This window comes from Notechis scutatus, chromosome 6, assembly GCF_049901735.1.
Source record: "Notechis scutatus isolate UNSWTSFEM ecotype Mainland chromosome 6, rNotScu1.2, whole genome shotgun sequence".
NCBI lineage: Eukaryota > Metazoa > Chordata > Lepidosauria > Squamata > Elapidae > Notechis > Notechis scutatus.
This window is the reverse complement of record NC_142014.1, coordinates 41,077,779-41,094,012: the sequence shown is the minus strand read 5'-3', so window position 1 is coordinate 41,094,012 and position 16,234 is coordinate 41,077,779. Positions and strand designations below refer to the sequence as shown.

Genomic DNA, 16,234 nt, shown 5'->3' with positions numbered 1-16,234 from the left:
CCGTGGGGCTGTCCTGGAAACAACAAAGGATTGGCCCACGGTGCCTCTGCCACCAAAAATGAAGCTCGGGGGGGCGCACGTGGAAGGAAAAATAAGGAAGGGGGGAAGGAAGAAGAAAGAATGAAGATGGAAGGAAAAAGAAGGGAAGGAAGGAGATTATAATGAGAGTGAGGGGGGTCTCAGGGAAGTCCTGCCTTAACAGTTGGCCACCACAGGTGCCCATCCCAACACGAGTGATGTCAAACTGGCCACGCCCACCATGGTCACTCCCACCCCCAGCCCTCCAAGGTCAAACACACCCTGATCCGGCCCTCACTAAAATCGAGTTTGACATCCCTGATCTGGACTGATCACAAAAAAGTCTGCAAGCTAACAAACAAGCTCAGAAAGCATCAAGGACTCCATAGTTCAAGTCTCAGCTACATTTATACTCTCCTACTGTATTTGTCTTACCATATTAATCACATTTTTTAAACAAAATTTTAATCATCTTTTTTTTAAAATGTTGCCTTAATTTCAATAGTTGCTGATATTTTACCCAATTATAGAAAAGGATGCATTTGCAAACTAAAAGAAAAATAATGAAATTGGCTAAGTACTGATGTGGTTAAAAAAAAAAAAAACTTCATAAGGGAATTTGGAGCAGGAGGGAATAGCTAGAGTAAATAGTTATAATTGTGTTTTGAAACACTTGATTTGTATCCTGGCTGCGCTCCATTTTGTCAATATTTTGTATTGTGTTTGTTTTGCTGTTTGAATTACTTTTCTTACCAGCTGCCTGTGGTAGGGGTATCATTGAAGAGAGATTGTAATAATTTTAATATGATCCTTCTTTTCTTTAAAATTAGCAGGAAAATTATGCTTATTTTCTGTAATTTCATTAAACTTGCTTTTTTTGTATGATGACATTTGGAGATTTGCTTCCTGGCCACATAACCACTGAAAGCCTTTAGATAAAATTAGAAGATAAGGTAAAGAAAGGAAGTTGCCTTTTGGTCCCCCACGTTAGAAGCCCTTGACAGAGCAAGGGAGCTTTGCCATGAAAAGAATTAGTGGTAACTACCAAGGCCTAAGTCTCCAAGTTTTATGTACCTCTTCTCTCTGCTTACCAGTCAGCAAGCAGGCTATGGAAGGTGAAGGGAATTCAATGTGATTTAGCACAGAGAAAAGGAATATTTTTTTCTTAAGTTCACTTCAGGTTTATTTGTTTCCTTATATTTATCCCATTTTTATTATTTTTAATAAATAACTCAACGTGGCAATCATATCTAGTACTCCTTCCTCCTCCTATTTTCCCCACAATAATCCTGTCTAAGAGAAAGTGACTGGCTCAAAGTACACAACTTGCTTTCATGTCTAAGGCAGGGTTTTAGCCTGATACCATAGCCACTAGACCAAACTGGCTCTCTATTAGTCTTAATTAAATATTATTAATCTTATTAAACTTATTACTAGGGTAGAAGCATATTTCGGTCTTTCATTGGGATCTCCTCCATAGTTTCTACCCACTTTTTTCTCTTCCCTTGGGTTTTCCTTCGTAAAATTAGATTAAGGACATACACCTCTCTTTTAACTGATTTGTATTCTATGATTGCTGGACTCGTGAGCAGTGTAAATACAATAGATTAAAATATAAAAAATCACAAAAGCCATGTAAAATCAATCATGATGTTCTAATTAAATAACATTATTCATATTCACATTAGTGTTTCTCTGAATTTAGCTAGATATGCCTGTGTACAAATTATAGGATTAACACAAATGATGAATATTTATGAATTATATTAAAATAGGAAAAGGATTTTAATCTTGTACCATTAATGACATTCTACTATTTTTCAGAAATGTGTATCCTTAATTGTTATGCAATATAGGCGTATTTAGTATTTCTGTCAGAGAGAGATCCCTGGAATGTCACTAATTAATTAAAAACTTCATAATAGTGCTTGAAAATCAAAATACATTAAATGGTATAATGGCAATAAGTTAACATTAGGATGATTATTTTCTAGGGTGTTACATTAACTGATCTCCAGGAAGCTGAAAAAACAATTGGTAGAAATCGTCCTACACGAACTAGAGAACAAGAAAATGAAGAAAAAGAAAAAGAAGAAAAAGAAAAACAAGACAAAGAAAAACAGGAGGAAAAGAAAGAATCTGAAACTAAAGATGATGATTACAGGCAAAGATATGCACGAACATTAGAGGAGGTATTTTATATTTTAAAAATGTGTAAATAAATATTATGATGATTCTAAAACAATATGATAATGATTTTGATAAATGTGCCTATTCTGATTTTCAAAACTGATGTTGATTTTTTTTTATTGACAAGCCATATCATCGTTATAGAACTACATCTTCAACTGCTTCATCAACTTCTTCACTAGCTACTTCTTCTAATTCTTCAAGTCAATTGAATAGACCAAATAGCATTATAGGTATAACTTCTGCTTACTCAAGAAGTACAGCAAAAGAAAATGAGAGAGGTAAATTTTCTTTTATTTCTTTTTCTTGCTTTCTTTTCATTACCAGTAAACTGTCCTTCAAAAGTTTATCGGAGAGGTTAATGAATTATTAACTAATAAAGCATATAGAAATCTTCTTACAGCATTACAGGCTAAATACTTTTTTTTGTTAAAATATTTTTAATTGCGTCCAAGTAGATCAAATATAAATTTATTCCTAGTTTCCATCAAGTGCCATAGGTTTCATACTTTAATTCAGGCGAGTGGTGGGAACTTTTTTTTAAAAAGCATTTTAGATTGTGGCTGAAGCTAAATATTGTGTCACCTTAACATAGATTCATTTTTCAGCCCTGAAGACTGGAACACTGAAATAAACAAGTACCTGGATGTTTATCATTTCTTAAATTAATTCAAGGGTAAAGACACTTATAAAATGCATGATGGCAAAGGAATGTAATGTGCTTTGTGCAGCCATGCTTAATAATTATTGTACAAGTTAATAAAAGCATTTTGAAGCTGAACAATCAATTTGAAAGTTAAGATTTGATTTTGTTATTATCTTAAATTTATTTGTACCAATGGATATTTATTATTTTGTGAAAACCGCATAGAAAAGAAAGCAAATCTAACTAGCTTAAATGCAAATCTTTCTCCAAAGAGTCTGTTGCACGCTAAAACTTGATGCTTCTGGCTAAACAAATACTTATCTAAATAAGTGTGCTCTGGATGCTTTAATGAATTTGTGTTTGTAAATGTCATGATGTACGCAAACATGTTAAGACTTTGATATCCAAGGTTAAATATATACATTATTTCACTGTGAAGATAGAATTGGCTGAAATGAAGAATTATAAATAATGAGAACAATGTGGTGTTAAAAACTATATATTCTTTTATCAAAAACATTTAAATATTCTTTCATAAAATTGGATGTTGTCTTGGTTTCAGGAACTGCAATAGAAGGTTATATGTTATATCAGAATGCTTTCAGAACAACTTTAAATCATTAACGTTTACTGCTTATTTAGAAACAGACAAGAAGGAAGAAGAAAAGGAAGAAGATAAATCACAAACAAAATCAATAAGAGAAAGACGGCGGCCAAGAGAAAAACGAAGATCAACAGGAGTTTCTTTTTGGACTCAAGATGTGAGATTATATTAAGCTAATCCTTAAATATGCATTTTGAAACAATTTAGAAGACTGAGTAAGATGTTTTATAGTAAATGTTACAACATGATAAATTGTATGTAATATGCATTATGCTAGTCATGTCCATATTTAGAGTAAGATGGTTATGTCCTGTAAGCAATTTCCTATCTATACAGTAGTTTAGCTATTGATCATCAATCTATTTGCAAATGATAGTTCTTATATGAGCAAAGCTGTAAATTATACAATTTTTCAAGCAATGTTTAATTTGGTTAGTAGCCATTGCCTTAAATAAGTGTGACTTTAAAACATTATTTAGAATATAAAAAGTTGTTCTAAAAGGTGTGGTATTAGTTGTAACATAAGAATGATAAGAATGAATTGTTGCAAATTATTGGATTGAAGTTTAGGCAGAACATATACCATGTTTCTCATATAATAAGGCCGGGTCTTATTTTTTTTGAGCCCTGAAAAAATGGCTAGGCTGTCTTTTCGGGGGTGACTTAATTCCCCCCCTTGCATCTTCGGGCGGGCGGCGACGGCTTGGATGTTGACCTCGGCGTTGGTGGGGCACTTCGTATCGAGGTCAACACAGGCAGCACCATATCCGGGTGTGCAACAAAAGTACTTCCTAATGGCAAGCCCCCCCCCCCCCCATTCTCCCCATTTTGCATGTTTTAATATAGGCCTTAATTTGGGGGGAGGGGCTTAATTTCATTTCATGCCTATAAAACATGCTGGGACTTCCTATTGGGGGAGGCTGTATTGTTGGAGAAACAGGGTATTTATTTTCATTATGGATTATAGATCGTATAGTAAATTTATGTGCAATAGAAAATCCTCAGTTAAGTTAGAATTTTTGGACAGAACTGAGCTGCTTATAAATGTATTAACAAAAATTCTAAATATGAGTTTGGATCACATTAACATTTATATACATTTATTATGTGCTCTATCAAATCCTGCATTCATGTGTCACAATTTTCTCAGCTGTGTTTCCCTTATGCCTAAAATATCTGCTCAGGAGAGTCTTCCAACAGTCCGAACCAGATTTGAATGACACATTGAAAACTGCATGGAACATTAAATTTAGACATGCAGAAATGTCCACTCTGCTAATAATCAACACAGTACATCCTAATGTTAATGAAATCTGAATAATAAGAATTCACTGAATAGTGAATAACATTGTATATTTTATTAAAATGGATTTAAATTATAAAATAGATGTCTGATAAAATAAATCATGTCAAATGTTATAATAATGATCAGAATGGAGAAATATGACTTGTAAAAAAGTGAGATGGCAAATCTAGAATAGTGCTAATATGCCCACAACCTGTACATAAAAGGGAGTGTAGATTTTTAAAAAGCTTGCAAATTATATTGAAAGTTGTCTTACAAGCAAGAAAAGAGAAAATTTTAAATTTTTTTTCAGAAATAAAATATATTAGAAAAAGTTACAAATAAGGTTACAACAAGCCATTTTAGTAGCCTCTTCTCTGATAAAATGTGAATTAATCACAATGAATTTTCTCTGTTAGAGTGATGAAAACGAACAAGAACATTTGTCTGATTCAGAAGAGGGAACAAATAAAAAAGAAGCACAGGTAATTTTTATTCTCCTTACATTAAATTACATTAGAAATCCTGTATTTTTCCGAAAGTGTTAGTCAAATAAAGTTCCTCCTGCATTTAGATTTGTGCCAAAACCAGTATATGAACAGAATAGACATACTTGCATTGTTTTGCACTGCAAAGAAAGTACAGGTGGTCCTTGATTTACAACAGTTTGCTTAATGACTCTTAAAAATTACAATGGAACTGAAAAAAATGAGTTATGTCCATTTTTCACACTTGCAACCATTGTAGCATTCCCTTGGTCATGTGATCAAAATTCACATGCTTGGCAATTGACTCATTTATGACATTTACAGTGCCCTGGGGTCATGTGATCATCTTTTGTGACCTGACAACAAAGTCAATGGGGAAGCCAGATCACTTAACAACCATATTATTAACAACTGCAGTGATTCACTTAACAACTGTGGCAATAACTATTGTAAAATAGGGCAAAACTCAATTAGCAAAAGAAATTTTTGGTTGTGATTGTAAGTCGAACTATGTGTATTCTGCTTTTCTTTTAATCTAATTTTATTATGAATAATTGGTTAATTGATTAATTTTAATCTAACTATTGTAGATAATGAGTTAACTGAGGTCAATTATTATTATTATATATATCCCATAAATTAGAAAAGATAATTAAACAAATATATCAGACAACCAAAATATCTAGCTCTACAGTATTTTATCAATAGTGTAGTCAAATGTGACTGGGATAAAAGTTAAATGGGATTTTTTTTTTGGCTATATAAGACCCAGGAGGAATGTTCCTTTTTAAAAAAAAAAAACATAATTCACATACTTCTATCCTGTTTCTTTTTGTTGGCAATCCTTATCATACCATCTGGACCAGAATTATAGTGTCTTAGAACAGCTTGTGAAGAGGTTTTAGGGATGTACAAAATGTTCTGAACTGAATCACTTGAAATTGAAAATATCCCATTTCAGAATTGAAACTCCTAATTTTGAATGTCGAAGAGATAATAAGCCTTGGAAAAATATTTTAAGTTTAAAACCAAATATTACACTAAAATGTAATAATTTCATGTTCAAAGCACTTTTAATATGAAGATGGCTCTGAAATGTGGATAGTTCAAATTCAAAACATACTGCATATGCCTCTTCATTCCATTTAATGGATATACATCATCATAGTCGAAATGTTTATTATCACAACTTTCATAGTTATCATGGCATGTGGTATTTCTGGACATATTAGAAAGAAATGTACCAAAGCATCAAAAAAATTTAAATTAAATTTAAATTAAAACCACAAATTTATGTAATTAGGTATGATGCCAAAGAATATAAATGAGTAAAAAAAACAAACAGGATTGAGAGCCAGCTTGGTTTAAGTACTGCCTAGAACCCAGGAGATTAGGACTTCTAGGTCTATCTTAGACATAAAAGCCAGATGGGTGACTTTGGGCCAGATACTCTCTGTCAGCTCAACTTGCACAAAAGGCAGGAGTTTTGGGTATGGCTCTACTATTGCAGTTAATATTCCCTGTCTCCTATATTTTTAGGTTTTTTTTATATCATCTATCTAGCTAGCTAGCTTTTAATTAATGAATGTATGCTACCCAGAATCATTTCTTGTGACAAGAGAAAATTTAACAATTTGTATTTGATGACTAAGATTTATTGTCTTGAATTGATCAAAATATGTATTTTTAAAAGACAGGATAAAAATATAATAATAATACTAATTCAGGGGCTGACTCTTTGCTGTGGCAACCCTGCTTGCTAATTCATTGATTTGGACATAAGAGCAAATACCAAACAGATGGGAGCAAGACACTATAAATGCAAACCCTACCATGGAATTAATCTACCTTCAATCTTTAGAAAGATATCTATGCCAGTAATTCAACTTCAAATACAGGGTTTTCCTGTCTACACTGGGGTCTGTCAGGCATGTGTCCTGTCGATTGCTATTTAGTACTACAATACGTACTATCATGAAAAAAAATCACAATAGATGCAGAGTTGAATTTAACCGGGAACGGTTCATGTTCACTAGAGTTCTAGATCTTTAAAGATGCTTTGGACCTAGGTCCTTTAAATAGTAACTTTCTGAGCTATATGACGAACTAACTTTGGATTGGAAAACTGAAAAAAAATGAGTCAAGAAGTATTTTATTATATTATTTTTTTAAGTAAAAAGATATCACTGGGCATCCCAGAGACTTTCTTCCACCATTCAAACAGTCCTTGTTAATCTTACTTAAATGGTACGTTTAATAGAATCTATATTTTTTTCAACTGGTTCAGAAGTTGTGTTTTTTTCACTATGTTAATGTTTTCTCATTAAATATAAGTGTAATATACTAAACTTAATTTGTTTCTTCATTTTTCAGAGCGACAGCCATTCAAGGTATGCATTTTCCTATTTGGATTTCTTTATTAAATAGTATAAAATTATTATATGTATTGTAATGCTATACAAGCTTTAAGGAAACAAATATACTCCATCAAACTTTAATTATGCATATTATAATAAATCCATCTAATTTAAACATGGCAATATTATTATGCTCTAATACAGATATTTGCCTTGTAGGACCATAATCTTCAAGGGATTATAAAATGTTTTATTAGTACCAAGCAAAATGATTAATTAAATCTGATAACAGTAGTTTATTATACATAATTCATCAAGATTTTAATTATTGCTATCAAATGTTGTCAGACCTATAGTTGTCTGATACAACACATACTTGGATACTTTATATCTTTAATAAGTCTTAGATAATGGATTGCATTTTGCATTATGAAATTTCGAAGCAAAGGAAGAAGCAATAGGAAAAAACGTGATTTTTAGGGGAGTTGTTGCAATTGGGTTTTTATTTATTTATTTTCAAAATACATATAAAAATTTACATTTGAACAGTTCTGTGTCAAGCCTTACTTATATACTTAAATACAATGTTTACAATTCTTCTCCATATCAAACCTTGTTTCTCTTATCTAACCATATATATAACATTTCTCAAACCTCATAGAACTCAGACTCTTCTCTCCCTTTTAGTTTTCTCGTCAATCTGTCCATCTCGGCACAATCAAGTATTTTATTTATTATCATATTTTCTGAAGGTACATCATCCATTTTCCAACTTTGGGCATAGGCAATTCTTGCTGCTGTTAATATATGTTGCACAATGTATTGGATATGTTTCTTTGGGTTTCCAGTAATCATCCCTAACACAAAAGCTTCTGCCTTAAATTCAATATCCCTGTAATTTCTCTTATCCATTTTTTCAATTTTTCCCAATATTTTTTAACTTTGGGGCATTTCCACCACATATGATAGTATGTTTCATCTGTGAGCTTACATTTCCAGCATTGTGGTTTCATATCAGGATATATTTTGGCCAATCTCACCGGTGTCAAATGCCATCTATAAAACATCTTAAGTAGGTTTTCTTTATATGCTGTTGATAACGTTAATTTGCAGTTCTTGGTCCAAATTCTCTCCTAATCTTCTAGCTGTATGCTATGACCTACATTTTGTGCCCAGGCAATCATTGGGCCCTTAACTACTTCTTCCTCCATTTCTACTCGGAATAAATAATTATAAGTTCTAGTGATAATTTTTTCTTCTTTACCAATTAAAATTTGGTCTAATTTTGGGGGTTCCCTTTCTATTCCAAATTCCTCCATATCTTTTTTATATCTAGTTTTTATCTGCATGTATGGCCACCAATCCACAATTATACCTTGTTCTTTTAATTTTTCAGTTGTTTGTAAATTCTCCTGATTGTCCAATAGTTCCTTGTATCTAATTTTCTTTTTGTTCTCTATTGTATTGGAATAATTCACTGCTTCCGTTGGTGACACCCAGTCTGGTAATTTGATATAGCGCTTCTTCCTCACTTTTTCCCCATGTTGTTATTAATGAATCTCTAATTTGATGCCAGTAAAAATACGAATGGGTCCTTTCATGTTTGTCCCACAAAGAACATGCCATCCTTTATGGAGATCATGTCGCTCTAATACTACTATCTTATTATTATTTAAATTTATCCAACCCTTAATTCAGAGCAGTGAATTAGCCATTTTATAATGATATTAATTTTTTTGGTTGTAGGACTTGAGGTGGGTATTAGCATAATATTAATATTTTTATCCAAAGTCACCAGTCGTCTTCCATGCATAAGTCTGGACTAGACCTCGCAGTCTCCTTTCACAAAGGTGCTTTTTTCAAGAGACTACTGGACTTTCTGGTTTTTCTTTGGAGACATTTTATTTCTCATCCAAGAAGCTTCTTCAGCTCTGAAAAACCATGACCTGGATGACTGAGAGTCTTCATAGTCACCATCTCCTGGGGTTCTAGCCTGGTGCCTTAACCATTAAACCAAAACTGTCTCTTTTCATTTCAAAGATATGATACAGGGTCATCTGGAGATCGCTATGATTCAGTACTAGGACGGACCGGTTATAGTTACTTGGAAGATCGCAAATTATACACCAGTAAACTAGAAAAAGAAGATACAGCTGACTTTAAAAAGGTATTTGATTGTGATAGTAGTAGCACATCATAACTTTTCTATTGTTCTGAAATAATTCTAGATCACTTGATATACACATATATGTCTCCAAATTAAATAAATTACTGTATCAAAATAAGGACATTTGGAGGAAGGAAAATATTTGGTTATTTGTGGGGTAGCATTCACTTGATACAAGGGAGAACTGCACATACTGTTTATCATAAAGAGAATTGCAGAGAATATGATATGGTCCAATTATGGATCCTTAATATAAAATGTCCTTGCCATTTAAATTATTATTACATAATAATAATGTATTTTATGTAAATTATTTTGGGAAAAACTCTAGTTTCAGGCAATATAGAATTAGCTTGCAAGTTTGAAACAATACTTTATTTAAAAATCTATACTTTTTAGCTTTATGAACAGATTATAGCTGAAAATGAAAAACTGAAAGCACAGTTGCATGATACAAATATGGAATTAACGGACCTTAAGCTGCAATTGGAAAAGGCAACCCAGGTTTGTACATTTAAACTTTCATTGGCAAATGTATTAGAGAGAATCAAATATATAATAGTACCGGTACAATGAACAACATTTTTAATGAAATCCTGTATTGCTTTAAGCTTGCTTGGTAGGGAGGAGTAATTCAGTATATTACATATAACATATCAGAAAAGCTGAAGTGAGCTTTACTCTGTTTGCATGGTATGTTATATCCATGCTAACTTTTTAATGTTTGGTTTGGAAACAAAATACACAGTTAAATACCTTTTATGATTAGGCAATCTTATAAATGGCTTTACTTTTATGTATGTGGTTTATTCATAAGTCTGTTTATAAATTCACATGGCATAGGAAGGGATGTAATCTGAAAATGTATTGAGTTTATTACAGATTAAAGATTGAGGGAATTAATGAAGGATGCATGGTGATGAATGCTTGGGACAGACCATTTTTTGGTAATCTCAAAACAACAAAGTTGGGGAAAAAATGGAAGACAAGATGAGAAATAACCCTCTCCTTCTTTAATGATGGCAATTCATTCCTTAAATCAGATACTGGTTGCTACTAAGTGAATATATGACTCAGAGAAAGACATGCTGCAAAGATCACTGGTTGCTGCCATTTCATTTAGATAAAACTTTTCTCATGCAGTGTTCTGTACCTAACCCATTTTTACCCTTCCCAGGGTGGAGAGATTGTTTAAATAACCCATCTTGTCCTGAGCCGTTCTTTTCCACAGCCCACTGTTTCCTGAAAAAGTGCTAACTGCAAGTTAATAAATTCAGTTCTGTGATCTTAGTTGATTAGAACCCTCCAGCGGGCTTGTACTTCTGCCTGAAACTGACTAGACCGTAGTCAATTTTACACTGAAGGCTCTTGTTATGCATAACATTTGGTCCTAATATGCACATTTTGGTCTTTTGGAAAATGATTTCTATTATTATGGTTCATTGCACAGTCAGCCAGATGATCAGACTGGATTTGGCATTTTTATCCATCTATCAAGTCCTTCCCAAGAACGTGAGATAGGCAGATATGGATGTTTGATAGTGTTATAGGTATTGTCGCAGGATAGAAGGTGTTCTGAGTAAAGCTGCTTTTTGCAATTGATGGATGGTGAATTTGTCAATGTGGATGGAGTTCAAGTGGTGCTCCGGTGGTTTTGGATTGCACCCAAGGTGCCTATTACTGTTGATACTACCTTTGCTTTCTTTTGTCACAGTCGTTCTGTTTCTGTTTGCAGAACTTTGTATTTTGTTATCTTCTCCAGTTCTTTCTCTACTATTTTGCTGTCTCTAGGTATTAACACATCCACTATCCAGACTTTTTTTGGTCTTTCTTATCAACAGTTGTTAAGTCTAGAGTGTTATGTGGTAGAGGTGCTTGACTGAATTCTAAAGTCGCATAACACTTTAGTGTCTTCATTTTCATTACTTTATTTTATGGTGCCATCATTTCTTGTTTGCAGGCAAATTGTATCTTGCAGATCTTCTAATGTAGGGGTCTCCAACCTTGGCCACTTTAAGACTTGTGGACTTCAACTCCCAGAATTCCTCAGCCAGCAAAGCAAAGCAAAGCTGGCTGAGGAATTCTGGGAGTTGAGGTCCACAAGTCTTTAAAGTGGCCAAGGTTGGAGACTCCTGTTCTAATGCACCATTATTGCTATTTTGTGTTTGTTTGTAGTCAGTCTGTGCAGTCTTCTTGTCCACTGTTTCTTCAGATTATTATTATTCATTGCACAGTCAGCCAGATGTTCAGACTGGGTTTGGCATTTTTGTCTACCTATCGAGTCCTTACCAAGGACCTGGGATAGGCAAATCTGCATATTTGATGGTGTTACAGATATCGCCGCAGGATGGAAGCTGCTCCAAGTAAAGCTGCCTTCTACAATAGATTGATAGCAAATTTGTCAATGCCTATGGTGTTCAAGTGGTGCTCCAGTTGTTTTGGGACTTCACCCAAGGCGCCTATTACTATTGGTACTAACTGGTGGGAGCATAAAATAGAAAAAGTCATAGAAAATAAAAAAGTTAAATTGCTCTAGGATTTCAGAATCCAGGCAGACAGGCACCTGCCACATAACACCCCGGACTTAACAGTTGTTGATAAGAAAGACAAAAAAATGTAGATGTGGATGTGGCAATGCCTGGAGACAGCAGAATAGAAGAGAAAGAATTGGAGAAAATAACAAAATACAAAGACCTACGAATAGAAATAGAACGACTAAGGCAAAGGCAATCAAGGGTAGTACCAATAGTAATAGGGTATTAGTATTATTATACTTGCAAACAGTCACTAAATGAGTAGCTTCTAAACAAAGTAGCTGTACTTCAGCTAAGAAAGAGAAAAGTATAAATTCTGTATGTAAAAGCCTATGTGGCTTAATTCCCAGGTATTTCTAGAACTCTTTTCTAAGTTGAGCTTGTTCACCTTGTTTCTTCAGTATCTTCTTTTAAGAAGTTGATGGGGAAAGGGTTTTGGGTGGCATTACCTTCTTTCTGTATGTGAAAATGAAAAAAAATATTTTATATATTTTAAATGTTGTATCAGTACATTAAAATAGTCATTTGTAATTCTCATAGCAGATAGAGTTTATCTTTGTGGGCTTCAAGTGACATGGTGTTAAAGTATAAGAATTGTGTATATAACACTTGTTCCAGAGTGCAAAACTAACAGGAATGAGTAGTACTCAATGCTCACCTACATAAGAAAGTTTCTAGATTCAGAAAAATAAGCATACATTGGCCTTTGGAAGGAGAGGAAGTTCATTGTTGCTAGTGCATTTGAACCTACTTCTCCTTCCAAGGGCCAAGCCATTGTTTGATCCTAAGCAGCAGTTAATGCTGATTTGTGGTCCATATAGGAAGTGTCCACCTGGAATTCTGGTGACCATGCTACTGCTCACAAAAAGTTGTTAAAAATAATAGTAATGCAACAACTTATTTAATTTTCCCTAATTTCCCTTCAAATGAAATTTGTTGTGAAAGCATGCACTTATGTATTTCAGAGACAGGAAAGATTTGCTGATAGATCTCTGCTAGAAATGGAAAAAAGGGTAAGCTTTTTTAATTTTATTTTTTATCTTTATTGTTGTTATAGTGTAAATGTTACAAAATAATAATTTGAATTGGAAAAGAATAGGGATGTACAAAATGCTTCATTCATCAACTGTACAACAGGTTTTGGATGATCTTTGACTGAACTGAACATGCAGTTTTAGGTGTTTTGGTTCATACATGGAATAGAACATGGCTGTTCCTGGGCAGAGGCAGTTAATGGAAGGAGAGGAAAAACCCAAGCAGCAGTGCTGAGATGGTTAAGGGGGGAAAAAGACAAAGTACATGCTGCTCACATTTCCCCCTTTCCCCCCATTCCCTCATCTTCTCAGTACATTCCCTTTTTCCTTCCCTTTATCTGTCACTACCACTGATACCCCAATGTAAAATATTTCACTGACATGGTCACCACACTTTTTTTAGAGTCCCTCCTTTCCTCCCCTTGGCTAGCACTGATGTCCAAGTGCATTTTTGGGAACTCCTATCCATCACACTACATTCCTAGAAGCTCTTCCATGAAAGTACTTCTCAACCTGGAATGTTCCTGTTGACTTTTCTTATTAGCTGAAATGAATATAGATTTATAGAGTACATTCTATGATATGGTCAATACCATCCTAAACCAATGGAGGGAGGGAGGAAGAAAAGATAACAAGATGATGATTATGATAAGCTGATAAAATATGCTGCACTGGAATATCAATAGCCACAGGAAAAGAGGGTTGCAGTTAGTGGGCCTGTGGCATATGCTATTTTGGCATCTTCTGAAGGGAGAGAGAAGATGATGCATCAGGCTTCACCCTATTCAGATTTCATTTTGTCTGAAACCCCAAATAATTCACTTCTCCTGAATCATGAACTGATTTGAAAGACATTAGGAGAACTTCTAGAACCTGGAGATTTGTTCCAAGTTCAAAACAGATTTTTTTCCGTTTTGCTCACTCCCCTAGAGAATGTATGAAATTATTCAGATATCATAACTAGATAATTTTGTAATGATGTTAGTTAGGAATTTATTATGTCAGAATTCTAAAAAAATATTTTTTAGAAACTTTGTGAACAATATTTCTTTCCCAATGAAGTATTTCTTACCATAATTACAGAGTGATAAAATACGCTGAACATAGATTAATGTAACATTTTCATTTATAGAATTTGTAAATTGTATTTGTGTTCTACAGACTGTATAAGCAATTGCTTATGCTTAGATAAAATTCATATGAACAGTGATTTTGGCCAACTAACATTTAATAAATCTCATGAAGCAATATCAGCAGAAATAGAACCACAGCTAGGATCATACAGGGATGTCACAGTCACCAGCATGATTTTTAAAAGCACAGTGGGCTGGACCAGGGATTTTAAAACTTTTTCAGTCTATAGCACCTGTTGTTATAAAACAGGACCCATGATCAATTGGCCAGTGTTAGGAAACTGGCAATAAAGCAGAGCTTATGCTTGTGGTGGTTTATATTTACACAAATGTATATATTTCATATTTTCCCTTTAGTCTCATGTAGAACCCATCAAGTTCTCTTTGAATCCAGTTTGAAAATCCCGAATTAGATAATTACAATATAGAACCTTTAAAAAAATTAATTCCAGTACAGTATGTAAGGTTCAATACACCTGGCTGACAGGGTAGCTTTTTAGCCTAAAAAATGTTTTCCATTTATACCTCCAAGATACATATAATATGTATTAATATAGAAAATACTAGACAGACAGACATTTTATTTCAGCCATTGACCAATACAATTATATTCAATAAAACAAACAAGAAATTATCCCTAACAACAAGAACTATTAGCAACTATTTGTGGGCAAAGCTTATATATATCCTATGTAGCAAAATTTTGCTACTTTTAGAAAAATAAATTATCCTGATTGTTTAATTTATGTAAATAAAAGTTACCAGAGGGCTCCAGAAATTTAAATAAAGGATTTAAATACAAAAGAACATGAGCTGTAATTTCTATGGTACCCATATCACAGGAGTAGAATTGGTTTTCATACGGGGTTTGTTATGTTTCCCTTCCAAGGTAACTGTGGGTAGTATAAGCCTTATAAATTTATAGCCTTTTTCAGGCTTATGCCAATTAACTCACAGTTATTTAACATATCACTGATACACATGAACATATTTTAGTAACTCATTTTTTACCGGTTTGTTAAGTAACCAGCAAATTTAGAAACTAATAACAGTGAATCATTAATGTATTACATTACTTAAGTTATTTTCTAAAACTGGGGAAAATATGCCAGCAAATTCACTTAACTATGATTAAACTAAATTCAAATGATTTGTATCTGAAAGGTGACCGACAAGAGTCAGTATCCACGGGGCGGTATGATCTAACCAGAGTTTTACACACTCAGCTGATGCTGCTTGTTTTGCATAACACTGTAGAATGCAGATGTTCATGTACACTTTGCAATAACTTGCTTTTTCTCTTTCACATTTGAAAATGAATGATAAACACAGATTTTAGCATATGCTTTTTAACTGGGCTCACAGCATTGGCAGACTGTCAACCAAAATTTGAGCTATAAAAGCTTTTGCTTTTTGGTACGAATAGAATAAGTCAAGGACTCACATGTAATATGACTGGTACACTAAAGTGTGTGAACTAACATTCGCTTGTCTGTGGTAGCTTATGCTTTGTGCTTCCTTTAACTGAGTTCTTACCTCTATTGTATTTTAAACTATAATTTAAAATTTAGGTAAAGGAGTAATAGTAGACTTACAATATAAAATTATTGCCTGTATACATTTATACAAATAATTTCTTGAATAGAATGCATAGACTATGTTCAACATTTTGTTATGTTTTCTTAGTTTTAAAGTGGAATTAGTTTTTACACATCACTGGCCTTGCAAATTTCCCCTCACCGTGCTTCTGGTTAAATGTGAACGTCTTGGACTGTAGT

General features: G+C 33.5%; 1 protein-coding gene and 1 long non-coding RNA gene across 5 annotated transcripts in view; one reads left to right on the top strand and one right to left on the bottom strand.

The window, feature by feature from the left end:
• LOC148130186 (uncharacterized) overlaps positions 1-16,234 on the bottom strand; it is a 39,099-nt gene that overhangs the window by 2,867 nt on the left and 19,998 nt on the right. The gene's annotated exons all lie outside the window — the stretch shown is intronic.
• PPP1R12A (protein phosphatase 1 regulatory subunit 12A) overlaps positions 1-16,234 on the top strand; it is a 106,872-nt gene that overhangs the window by 85,972 nt on the left and 4,666 nt on the right. For 3 of the 4 annotated variants that reach the window (XM_026667693.2, XM_026667692.2, XM_087968031.1), the window contains 8 exons: positions 2,013-2,210; positions 2,336-2,489; positions 3,497-3,615; positions 5,163-5,228; positions 7,605-7,621; positions 9,629-9,755; positions 10,155-10,259; positions 13,255-13,302. In XM_026667693.2, coding sequence (XP_026523478.1) covers positions 2,013-2,210; positions 2,336-2,489; positions 3,497-3,615; positions 5,163-5,228; positions 7,605-7,621; positions 9,629-9,755; positions 10,155-10,259; positions 13,255-13,302 — 834 coding nt within the window. Of the gene's footprint in view, positions 1-2,012; positions 2,211-2,335; positions 2,490-2,816; positions 2,887-3,496; positions 3,616-5,162; positions 5,229-7,604; positions 7,622-9,628; positions 9,756-10,154; positions 10,260-13,254; positions 13,303-16,234 lie in introns of those variants that run through there. The other variant, XM_087968030.1, reaches the window with a different exon arrangement.